The 13,348-nt window shown below is 35.3% G+C and overlaps 1 protein-coding gene across 1 annotated transcript in view; it reads left to right on the top strand.

Annotated features, from left to right (window-relative positions):
• LOC306849067 (adhesion G-protein coupled receptor D1-like) overlaps nt 1–7,250 on the top strand; it is a 54,583-nt gene extending 47,333 nt beyond the window's left edge. Inside the window, exons 17-26 of the mRNA XM_079383928.1 lie at nt 1,191–1,294; nt 1,510–1,621; nt 3,247–3,400; nt 5,076–5,142; nt 5,240–5,306; nt 5,383–5,474; nt 5,553–5,679; nt 5,923–5,964; nt 6,197–6,289; nt 7,110–7,250. Of these exons, the coding sequence (XP_079240054.1) occupies nt 1,191–1,294; nt 1,510–1,621; nt 3,247–3,400; nt 5,076–5,142; nt 5,240–5,306; nt 5,383–5,474; nt 5,553–5,679; nt 5,923–5,964; nt 6,197–6,289; nt 7,110–7,205 (954 nt within the window). The 3' untranslated portion in view covers nt 7,206–7,250. The remainder of the gene's footprint in view (nt 1–1,190; nt 1,295–1,509; nt 1,622–3,246; nt 3,401–5,075; nt 5,143–5,239; nt 5,307–5,382; nt 5,475–5,552; nt 5,680–5,922; nt 5,965–6,196; nt 6,290–7,109) is intronic.
• The last annotated feature ends 6,098 nt before the right edge of the window (nt 7,251–13,348 follow it).

Genomic DNA, 13,348 nt, shown 5'->3' with positions numbered 1-13,348 from the left:
ACGAGCCAAACCGAGGCACCCAGGTGCAGCTTGGCTCTTCTGCATCTATCATCTGCATGTGTTTGTTGAGAAAATCCGTCCCCGTTCAGTCATGTAATCATCTCCTCTGAAGCTTTGATGCTAATGCCCGCCTCTGCCGGGACCTCAATTAGTGGCTCACCTCAATACTTCAAGCCTGGAGGAGATCGTGCTTTCTCCACCGCTCCGCAGATCCTCGATATTCTGGGCCCACGATAATCACAAGGCAGGAAACGGAGTTAATGTACGATCGAACCCACGCACGGAAATAGAATTATGGGGGGAAACAACTGCCGATGAGTCTGGCGTGCAGACGCAACACTGAGTACCAATTACTGGCACTGGGTCAGAGGAGCCTTAACAATACAGCGCTATTTCCTGACGGATGTTCGGGAATAAATCTGTTCGCTCTTTACCAACAGATTCTTAAGGTGTTGAAGCATGGAAATCTTTCCACCTGTAGTGTTAGTCCAAAAACAGTTATCTTTTCTTTTTTTAACCATTTTAACATTGTTTACTTACAAAATCAAGTTGTTTTGTCAAGTTTTGAAACATTTATGAAACAACCAGTACTTAAAAGCTTGTATCAAACTGACCAAGCCGTGAAGTTTTAGTAGTCATTTTTTGTTAGATTTTTCACCAAGGCTGCATTTATTTGATCAAAATACAGTAAGAACAATAATATTGTGAAACAATGCAATTTGAAAGAACTGTTTTCTATTATAATTATTTTCTAATGTAATTTATTCTTGTGATGCAAAGCTGAATTTTCTGCATCATTACTCCAGTCTTCAGTGTCACATGATCCTTTAGAAATCATTCCAGTATGCTGATTTGCTGCTCAAAAACATTTTTAATTATTATCAGTTGAAAATAGTTGTGCTGATTAATGTTTTTATGAAAACTGCAATACATTTTTTTCAGGATTCTTTGTTGAATTGAACGTTCAAAATCTTAATTTTTAATACTTTTTTAAATTAAAATTTAATCTTAAATTTTAAATGTCTTTACTGTCAATTTTTGTTTAATTTAATGCATTGTTTCTGAATAAAAGTATTGATTTCCTTAAATTTTATTAAATTTATATTAATAAATTTATGCTGTACACTAGACCAACTTCAGACATTTTCATCATCTCACTGCCTGTGCTGTCATGTTTGTCCGCACCTCAGCTCTCAAAGGCCCACAAGGTGGCGCTGTCCACGATTAGCTACATCGGCTGCTCTATCTCTATTTTCTGCCTGGCAATTACACTGGTCACCTTTGCAGTCCTGTCGTAAGTATCCCACAATGCTCTGTGAACATGCATGATTTTAATCTACTATTTAAACATGGTCAAAAATGTTTTATTCACATTGCAAAACTTCTCATTTTCTTTTTGATTTATTAAATATAATAATTTGCAATTTCAATTAATTGAACACTAAAAGCTTTTAATGTTTGTGCATCATTACAATTAAAAAATTTATACTTTTTTTTCTGTACATACAGGTCGGTTAGCACCATCCGTAATCAGCGTTACCATATTCATGCAAACTTGGCATTTGCAATCTTAGTCGCTCAGATCCTTCTGCTCATCAGTTTCCGCTTCAATCCCAGCACGGTGAGTCCATCTAACACTCTGTCACAGGTTCATCTTAATTCAGCGATTCTCAGCAGTTTTGACTCGAAGGCCCTCCGTTGTCCGACACAATAACATAATAATAAGAACTGTAAATTCTTCAATTACAAATAATAGTTGTATAGGGAAAATAAAAAGAAATTTGATTTCATGTATTTTTGTTTGTTTTTTTAGAATTTGCATTTAGATAACTTTAATATCTTAATAATCATTTACTATAACAAATTCTGTCACTATAACAAGTTCCTCGTATGTGTAAACATACCTGGCCAATAAAGCTCATTCTGATTCTGATTCTCATTTATTAATTTAAATACTTTTAAGTCATCCTTGTCATATCCAGTCCAGTATTATTTTAGTATTATTTATATACATTATATTTTTTCTTAATATATTGAGAATGGGCTTTTATTAATTTTTTTATACTCTCAATTGTCATTTTCATTTTAGTTAATTTTTGTTATGTGCTTTTTTAATGTTACTAACCAGGTTTAATTTAGTTTATTTTAGTTTTAGCTTTTATTTATTTAATTTCCTGTTAGCAATTTTAGTGCTTCAAACTGGAAATGTTGAATTGGTAACTAACTGGAAAAACATAAACTGACATTTATATTTGATTTTATTTCAGCTTTATTTTAATGTTTTAGTTCAAAAACAAAATTAACAAAAATAATTTTCGTTCTAGTTTTAGTTAATGATAATAACCCTGATTAAGTCATCCTTGTTAAGAGTACGATGGGCCAGTAGTGCACAACACAACAAAATCTCCACAACAAAATTAGCACAACACAATGAAATTAGCACAACACAATGAAATTAGCACAACACAATGAAATTAGCACAACACAATGAAATTAGCACAACACAATGGAAACAAGCCACAACACAATGAAATTATCACAACATAATGGAAAAAAGCCCCAACATGGCGGAAACAACCCGCTACACAACGAAATTAACACAAAACAAGCCACAACACAACGGAAACAATTCACAACACAGCAGAAACAAGGCACAACACAATGAAATTAGTTGTGCACTACTGGGCCACTGTATAAGAACCACTGTAGAGCGCAGTTCTGTACTAAAAACATCAGTGAAAAAAAATTGACTTAAAAAAAAATTAGTCTCCACACAAATATTGTTGGAAGAAGCTTGCTTATGAAATGATCAAATTAAATCGACATATCATTTACAACATATGATTGTGTTTAATCGTTTTTGTTGTCTATGGTGATTATCGTATCATCATCAGTATCAGAACCAGCATGTTGTCATTACATAAAGAAATCTAATAAGATGGAAAGAGCTGATGACTCCACTAATCTCCTAACATGCCTCCGGCATTACGGACAGATTCATTTGATACTCACTTAATTTGATTGTGCTTCCTCTGTCTGAGGACTTGGCTGAAATCGTGCTATGGTAATGTCAGTGTTGAGATCACTGAGCTCAACCACTCTGTCACCTGTATGTTTATTTAAACAACACGTGTTACATTAGCTAAGATGAACAAAATAGATCCGTTTTCGGTACAGTGCATTTTGTCTAGACTCATGTCCTGATCCGAAAGGCCGCTGCAAATGAAACTGTCCTCTCTCTCCCAGGTCCCGTGTAAGATCATGGCCGTATTGCTGCATTTTTTCTTCCTGTGTGCATTCGCCTGGATGCTGGTGGAAGGGCTGCATCTATACAGCATGGTGGTCAAAGTGTTCGGCTCAGAGGGCAGCAAGCACTTTTATTATTATGCCATCGGATGGGGTGAGTACATCTTTGCAGACTGGTTCTGAGCACTAGGTGTGGAGAATGCAGCAGATCACCACAATCTGGCATACTTTATTGGCACTCTATGGCATCACTGATTCATGTGCATACACATGACATTTTTTAGAGAATTTGTCCCTTGTATACACACACATTCATATAAACTACACAGACATGCTTGAACTGACTTACAAATCATTACATGCTGAGAAGAAAACATCAGATCAGTTTAATTTGCCTTAAACGACCTGATTCAGCGTAATGCACAAACCCAAGAGAGTCAAATGAGGTTGTCCCATGGCAGGCATTAGCGCTGAGAGAGATCAGGCACCTCCCTCAACCATGACTGATAGGGCAGTGTGGTTGAAAAGAGGAGAAAAAGAAGACATTTGTGCGCTACAGTCTGCCTGAGATGTCAGTAGATTAAAGGACATTTAATCTTCAGTGGGTCATCGCTAATAATGCCGTCACTGTTATTAGTTGACCTGATCTCAAATGTGCATATGTGATAATAGACAACATATGCTCTCTCGCTCTTTTGAGAGCAGTTTATAATCGGCCTTTTTTCCTCACATAAAATGACATTGCCAGAGCTACAAGGGGCCTTGAGGTAAATCAATATACACTTTTATTACTACATGCAAAATTGGCATCAAGATAACTAAAGGTGTTTTCCATTATTACATATGATAAAGTGTTTATTTGTATCCATAGACACACGGGTGATAGGCTCAGTGTGGATGAAGAAAACAGGCTTTGTTAAACTTAAGTCATTACTTCAGACTGAAGTCTACTCCCTTTCTAAAAGCCTTTGGCACAGCCAGGCTGCTCTTTATTTATGGTGGCACGAAACAACCGGCTACAGTCCAAAAGTTCTTATTTTAGTTCCTACGATATAATCTGTAAACTTCTACGCTGGGTTTTACAACAAGGTATTTTTAGCTCCAATACCGTTCCAGGTTTTTCCCCACAAACATTTGTCTTTTAGCACGTCATTCATATATAACAAAAACATATGGTGAGAGCGAGAGAGGGATTTGACAACACTACTAATCTATTAACTCTTTATACTATATAATATAGTATATATTGTGAATTACTATTACAATTTAAAATACAATAGAGGTTTTATATTGATCTATGATCCTTTAGAAATCATTCTAATATGCTTATTTGGTAAACATTTCTTATCTTTATCAATGTTGAAAACTTAAAATAGAAATCTTGTGTAACAAAGTAAAAGCCTGTCACTTTTGATCAATTTAATGCGTCATTGCTGAATAATTGTATTAATGTATTTTTTAGTCCAAATTTCAAGTTGTATAAATTAAGATTGTGAAACAGTATATTTAAACAAAATTACTTTAACATTATTTAATCAATTATAAATCATATGTGTTATCATATTTATTAGTGTGTATATTTGTATATTTGCGTTTCTCACAATTTTTTAACCAAATGATCTTTTTACAGATCATTAAAATTATCCTACAATTTGACAAATGAATTATTAACAGTTTATAAATATAATAATTATACCTGAATTATACCCGAAAAGAAATGTAGTTTGAAGTATTTTTCCATTAAGTATAAGATATCAGGGCACTGCTATCACTGTTTGAAACTGTTACTTATGAAACTTTCCTCTAAAACTGTTCACGTCTTTACTCAGGATGTCCTTTGGTCATATGTGTGGTGTCTATGACCTCGTCACTAAACAGCTATGGAGAGGGTGGCAAGTAAGTTACCATGGGTCATGGCAAAATCCAGTTTAAAGAGAAAAATTGACTGGTCTTACGTCATTTGTCCGTCTTGTTTTGTCTTTCTCTATATTAGTTGCTGGCTGTCTCTGAAGAATGGGGCGATTTGGGCTTTTGTAGCCCCTGCTCTGTTTGTTATTATGGTAAGCAGCTGTTAATAAGGTGTGTTAAATGCCCTACATTAGTTGAGCATGACAGGAAGTAATCTCTGCCATCCAGGTGAACATTGGCATTTTGATAGCTGTGACACGGATCATATCCAGGATCAGTGCTGAAAACTACAAGGTTCACGGAGACGCCAACTCTGTTAAGTGAGTTTATGTGCTATCATGATTGCAATATCGGCCATCGTGCGTTTGCTTTTTTCATATGCATGATTGTCTTTCTAGGCTTACGACTAAAGCGGTGGCGGTACTCTTGCCCATCCTGGGCATATCGTGGATCTTTGGGGTTTTGGCGGTGAATGACCACTCCCTGCTTTTCCAGTACATGTTTGCAGTGTTTAACTCACTACAGGTCAGGCATCACTACTGTGTAAAATAACAGTTTCACCAGTAAACTGATTGATTTTCACTCAGTTTATAGCACAAAGTCAATAGCGCATTCGCCAAACTATGACAGCTTTAAAAAAATGTGGGACATAACAGTGTTTGAAATGACTTTGGGCCTGGACTGACTTGTAAGAACTTTTGCAGATGTGAATTGCAGCACTTTCACAACATTTAGTGTTATCTGTTGTTTTTCTTGTATTCCTCAAAGGGGTTCTTCATATTCCTGTTTCACTGTCTGTTAAACTCTGAGGTAAGAGTGTGTTTGTGCAGCTGTGTCAGAAGTCTGTGCTGTATGTCAGCTGAAAATGTCTGAAAAAGTGTGATCGCCATCTAGTGATGTTAATTTGATGCTGCATTATGTTAATGCATTTACAGAGAAACACTTTTAAACTATTACAATCTCGTTTCCATATTAAAACCAGAGCAAATGTGTCAATCATGCTGTTTGTTAACAGGTTCCATGTCTTGTTACTGCTCTACAGGTGAGGGCTGCTTTCAAACACAAAACCAAAGTGTGGACTTTAACCAGCAGCTCAATCCGCAACATCAACGTCAAACCTTTCAACTCAGACATAGTGAGTAATTCCAGTTCTTTTCATTTTTACATTTGTATTGTTCGTGCCCAGTGAATTTAAACACACACTTGTGAAAATGAATGTCATGAATGTTTTTGGACAATTAATTGCATATTTTGTACAATAAAACACATTATAGTTTAAATGTATATTAAATGCAGTTAGTTGAACTTAAGACTGCATTTTTGACCCACTGAAGTAGAACTTGAGTTCATCTATTTGTAATTGTGTAATTACTTCTGTTTACTTCTATTTGAAATGTGGATAATGTGCACTGCCAAATGTACTGACGAGCATTTATGGTAAACTAAAATGTACTTAAATATCATTCCTAATAAAACTTGCATCATGTATTGAAATATATTTGTAATGGCACTAGGGCTGTCAAATCAATTAATCGTGATTAATCGCATCAAAAATAAAAGTTTGTTTTATGTTGCAGTTTAGAACATAAAAAGCTAACTTTTATTCTAAAATCAAATAACACACGGCAGTACACTTAATCACATACTTTACAAGTGCTTTAGTATTAGTATTATAGTGAGTGCTTATAGTTAGTCAACTACTTCTTTAAAGCATGACAAAAAATTACGAGTAAACATAATATGAGTATTTAAAAGTAAATCTTGTAAGTTTACATTATTACACAATACACTTAAGTTATTTTTTTTTAACCATTATTATATTAATTGCAAGTGAGGTAATTTAAAAAAAAATATATATATTTTTTTTTAAGTGCACATTCAATACAAGTAAGCACACTTCTTTTTCACAAGGGTATTAGAACACAAGCCTGTATTAATCTGGTTTTCTTTTGCAGATGAACGGCAACAAGGGTGGTGTGACTCCCACAAAGATGAACACGTGGGACAAAAGCACCAATTCAGCCAACCGCATAGATTTGTCAGCAGTATAATGGCTTCTGGTCCAAACAGAGCAAGAGGACAACAGCATACCATTTTTTATAGAACATATGCCTTTCTATATCACACTTTAAATGGACTTCAAATGATGAAATAGCTACAAACACTTGCAGCTAATTGTAGGATAGTAAACTCACAACACAAAGTTCTCTGATGTCATTTCCTCCTGCTGATGATCTCTCTAACACAAACATAGGATGAAGACACACGGCCCATTGTTGGGATGAAGGAGTTGATGGTTTGCTTATAATGTGGTGTGCTGAGGAAAACACACTAACTCTCACAGACAGGAGACTCTCCTGAGATACAGTACCTGTACTGTAACAGTGTTTCCTTGCTTTCATTTTTTCTGGACAACACACTAGACCTGTGCTACATTTGGACCACTGTTTGGCCGTACAAACTCTGGAGTGTCTCAGCTTTAATGAGAACACTTTTTTGCAACCGGCCTGAGTGAAGTAGTAGCTTCTATTAATCCATGTCCACCTGTCCATCGGCTATGGCTTAAAATTAGACCTGGAAGAGAAGTACAATACTGGTGAAATCCTCTGGAGATCTTCCTCATTATTGGGATGGTTTTCTCTCTTTTAAAAATAAAAAATACAAATCTTGTATTGTAAATGGCACTTGTGTTTAACTAAATAGTGTTTTTTTTAAAGAGGTCAGTGAAAAGAAGTGGTAAAATTCCACAATATGTTGATGGTCAACCTCAGAAGGTCATTTATATTATTGCACAACTTTATTATATAGATATGTGTGTGTGCGTGCGAGTGTATGTGTGTGTGTGTGTGTGTGTGTGTGTGTGTGTGTGTGTGTGTGTGTGTGTGTGTGTGCGTGCGAGTGTATGTGTGTGAATGTTTCTTTTTTTAAAAGGAAAAAAAATTGTATAATAACAGGGTTGCATGAGAACTATGAGATGCAGATAAATAATACTGTTTTTGGTGATTAACATGAATTAATAAATTATATTAATGTGTAAATACTAATATTATTAAAATAATATAATATTAAAAAATACATTCAGTTTTATACTACAATAGATATGGCTTTGTTGTATCGTTTAAATAATTTGATGCTGTTGAGAAGGTCAAGACCTTTAAAGTTGTCAGGCCTTACAGACATTTGGTGTTTTTCATGCTAGATTAATTTCATGTTAGATAATGCTTTATTTAATAATTCTTTGAACAATAAACATGGGACTTGTGTCTCAGTAACTGATGTACCCTACTCATGCACAGTGCCAAATAGTTTTCTCATGTCATGATATATATCAGTTTGCGTCATTTCATAAAGGTGGACACTTTTGTTATGTATATAGCACAGACACACACACACAGCCATGTGTAATTGCATAATTACGTAGATGTATTTATTGGTACCAAAACAGGTCAGTGTATTGTTAATGTGTCACCATATACAGTATATCTTTAAATTATTGCCGTCATGTTCCAACAAGACTTTGATACTGCTTAAAAGATCTTCTTATTCAGTATCAATATACTTATTTTCTCAACATTATAGCTATTGTTTGTAGTTTATGAGTGAATGTCTTCGTGTTCATGCTCTCCACCAAGAACAAATCGTAGAAGGTACTTTGTTTTAGTACCAACATTTCAAGAGTTTCTCCCAAATGAACATTTAAAGGCCAAGTGCACTTGTCTGATTGTTATTTAATATTTGAAAATAACTGTTTATGCAGTGTCTCTCAATCAAGGGACATTCACTATATCTGTGTCTTTAACCCATTCATGTGATGTTTTTCTTTTGAAAATGCGTGTTGACATTATTATCAGCAGGAACAGAGTGATAGTACACCATATAAAATTGGATTTCCACATTTTCAGATTGCACATGCTTCAGAGGTATTAAATAGCGCAGTATGATCTCCGAACCCACACACAAATGGCCATAGCAGTGTTTTGAGATGATGCTGTAAAATATAAAGTGACTTTAACAGAGAAAGTGCCTTAGCTCTACAAATTCCAGTAAAAAGTGTTGTTCTTAAGTTTATAATGTGAGAAGTCTTTCTGTGAAGTTTTTACTTTTATTGTGTTCTGATGCAAATGGATTTTCAAAGTTCTCTGTTATGCTAAATAAAACTTTTATTTAAGTCTGAAAACTGTACTGTGATATGACATACATGCGTTGTACATATTTATAAGACCTATATTCCTACATATCTCTTTTATAAGAGTGTCATTTATAAGAGATCTGATTATTAAAACAGACCTTTTCTGTGTTTAATTTTGAGGGTAAATCTGCAGAATTGATTTAATATAACCAAAAAATGTTCAAGCTGCAGAAATCTCTGCCACTGTTCATTTCAAACATAATTTTCCTGATGTGAATTCCTAACAAACCCTTCCCATAATGCTGACTGTTTATTTACCTAGAGGATGGGGATATGTGATGGCTATTAATGAGCTTATTACATGTGTTTTCTGTGTTTATGTAGACCCTCTATGAGTCCTTCATTAGGGTTTACTGTGAAGAAGGATTTCCTAGGACAGTGAGGCATTGAAACCATACCCATGCTGATTGTCTTCACATGTAAAATAAAAACTGATGACATTTCCATTGTATTTGCCACATTATATTTTAATGGAAGTCATTATGTAGTATGCCCTACAGCTGATTTGAATAAAACTGCCTCTTTAGACATTGCTGCATTTGAGTTTTAATTTACCATTTTATGTCTTAAAAACATTTTCGGTCTTCAGTGTCACGTGATCCTTCAGAAATCATTCTAATATGATTATTTACTCAATAAACATTTCTTATTATTATCATGTGCTGCTCAATATTTTTAAAACTTACTGACAGCAAACATTTGAATGGTAGTGTATCTAATATGTTATGAACAGCGTTAAAGCACCCTCAGAACTCAACATGGTAATGAGTGAAGAAAGAAGACAGTAGAATGAAAAACAAACAGACAGGACAGAACATTAGTCTCATAATGTTTTGCTGTTTTTTGCCAAGACAGGACTGGAGAGAATGACCCTTGTTCTGCCATCATATGGCTCATGTCAGAGTTAGTGATACACATTAAAAACCTCTTACATGCTCGATGTCTCATAGATTTGGCAGATTACAGCGTGACCGGGTGGAGTACAGTTGAGATACAAAAGCAGATTCATTGATTATGTTCATTGCAAATGACAGATGAAGCTCCCAGGTGGCTTTTTCAAATGTAGGTTTAAAGAAGTGCTGCTTATCAGCCACACGTGATTTATGGGCAGAAGGGGAGCAGAAAATGAATAACGATCCAGTATCATATATCATTAGGTTTGGGGTGGAGGTGTTTAATATGCCAAACGTTCAATTTAATATTATGAATGATATAATACCCCAGGCAGAGTGCTCACATAATGCTCTTATTCATTCGGTAAATAGGGTGATGTAAACAGAATGTGACGTCCAAAAGAGAAGACAATGACCAGGACTCCTTAATGTGATTTACTGAAAAACGACATGGAAAACTGTTCCTGATCCTGAAGTGGATCATTTGGGAATGCTGCCTCCTTTTAATCAACTCCTTATGGACTAAATTTCCTGTTACATGGATGGGGAAAAGATGCATATCAGTCTAATTCATTCCAATAAAACAAAAAGGCAGAGCAAAAAAATGTTAAAACTACATTTCTCACTAGTCATATATCTCACAAACCTAAGGATTGTATGACCTGACATGTAAATAGGCTTTAACAACACCGATCTCTTAATAATACATCTTTTCATCTTGATAATACTGATAAATCACACATATCGTACAGATTTTCATTGGCTACATGTTCATCTATCAAAACTTAATGTTCAATCTCTGACTTGTTTCCAGAGAGTTCGGCGCTGCACTGAAAGTGATTTAATTACAGCTACATCTAAAACAATTAGAATATCATGAAAAAGGTCAATATTTTTTGGCACTCATTTCAGAAAGTGAATCCCATATATTATATAGATTCATTACACATAGAGTGAAATATTTCAAGCCTTTATTTCTTGAAATTTTGATGATTATGGCTGACAGATAATGAAAACCCCAAATTCAGTGTCTCAGAAAATTTGAATATTACATAAGATCAATAAAAAAAGGATATTTTAAACAGAAATGTCAGGCTTCTGAAAAGTGTTCATTTTTATGCACTCAATACTTGGTTGGGCCTCCTTTTTCATGAATTACTGCCTCAATTCGGCGTGGCATGGAGGTGATCAGTTTGTGGCACTGCTGAGGTGGTATGGAAGCCCAGGTTGCTTTGATAGCGGCCTTCAGGTCATCTGCATTGTTGGGTCTGGTGTCTCTCATCTTCCTCTTGACAATACCCCATAGATTCTCTATAGGGTTCAGGTCAGGCGAGTTTGTTGGCCAATCAAGCACAGTAACACCAGGGTCATTGAACCAGCTTTTGGTATCTTTGGCAGTGTGGGCAGGTGCCAAGTCCTGCTGGAAAATGAAATCAGCATCTCCATAAAGCTTGTCAGCAGAAGGAAGCATGAAGTGCTCTAAAATTTCCTGGTAGATGGCAGCGTTGACTGTGGACTTCAGGAAACACAGTGGACCAATACCAGCAGATGACATTGCAGTCCAAATCATCACTGACTGTGGAAACTTCACACTGGACTTCAAGCAACATGGATTCTGTGTCTCTCCACTCTTCCTCCAGACTCTGGGACATCTAGACTTTGGGCCACTGAGCAACAGTCCAGTTCTTTTTCTCCACAGCCCAGGTAAGACGCTTCTAACGTTGTCTCTAGTTCAGAAGGGGCTTGGTAGCCCTTTTCCTGAAGACGTCTGAGCGTGGTGACTCTTGATGCACTGACTCCAGCTTCAGTCCACTCCTTGTGAAGCTCTCCCAAGTGTTTGAATCAGCTTTGCTTGACAGTATTCTCAAGCTTGCGGTCATCCCTGTTGCTTGTGCACCTTTTCCTACCCAAATTCTTCCTTCCAGTCAACTTTGCATTTAATATGCTTTGATACAGCACTCTGTGAACAGCCACACGTTTCAGTAATGACCCTCTGTGACTTACCCTCTTTGTGTTCGTCTTCTGGACCATTGCCAAGTCAGCAGTCTTCCCCATTATTGTGGTTTCAAAGAACAATAGATACCCTGAATTTATACTGTAGGGATGGTCATTAATTGAAACTCAAATATAAATATTATAATATTTTGAGATACTGATTTTTGACTTTCATGAGCTGTAAGCTCTAATCATCAAAATTAAAACAAAAAAACCTTTGAAATGTTTTACTTTACATGTAATGAATCTAAAATATATGAAAGTTTCACTTTTTGAAATAAGTTACAAGAAAAAATTTACTTTTTCACGATATTCTATTATTATTTTTTAGATGCACCTGTATGTGTACATTCATAGTATTTACTGTAAGTGTGTGCGAGTGTAATAATGCACTTTTCCACAAGAGGACAATGTTGTCATGTCTAGATGGTCATTGAAATGAGGACAAGTGCATCTTTTTCTAGATTCGTGCTTCATAGGCAGTTGCGCTTTTTATGTTATTATACTTTTTAACCCATTTATTGACTGACAGTGCGCTGCGTGAACATGCTGTTACTGTAGTTCTAGACTAAATGTGAATGTGCATTAATACATCCCACTCGCAAAAAACAGATTTAGTATTCATCAAAATGAATTAAAACAGTGAAATGCAAACTCAGAATATGACGCAAACCTGCAATAATTAAATACGTTAAACAACACAAATGTATCTAATCCCATTTTATTAACCAATGTCTTTGCTGCTGACCTTTGATCCAGTTCAACCATACTAATAAAAAAAAATGACTTTAGATAAACTAACAATTGTGCTTCATTGTGTTTTATTGCTGAAGAATGTTGAACCTTCTTCTCCTGCGTTCTACTGCACAGACGTGAATTTACTTTTCCTTCAGCCTGAGGTTTATTCATTACACGTTTTGGTGTGAAAGGGATTTTACATTTGCTATAATTAGAACCTCTTACATTAATATTTTAAAAGTAACGCAAAAGTAATGTAACGCAGTAAAGATAAGTAACGCAATTAGTTACTTTTGTTAGGGAGTAACGCAATATTGTAATGCATTAGCCTACTTTTAAAAGTAACTTTCCCCAACACTGGCTATGACTTTATCTTACT

Source organism: Barbus barbus, assembly GCF_936440315.1.
Source record: "Barbus barbus genome assembly, chromosome: 29".
NCBI lineage: Eukaryota > Metazoa > Chordata > Actinopteri > Cypriniformes > Cyprinidae > Barbus > Barbus barbus.
Note: the sequence above shows the minus strand (reverse complement) of the source record. Positions and strands in the feature narration are given on the sequence as shown.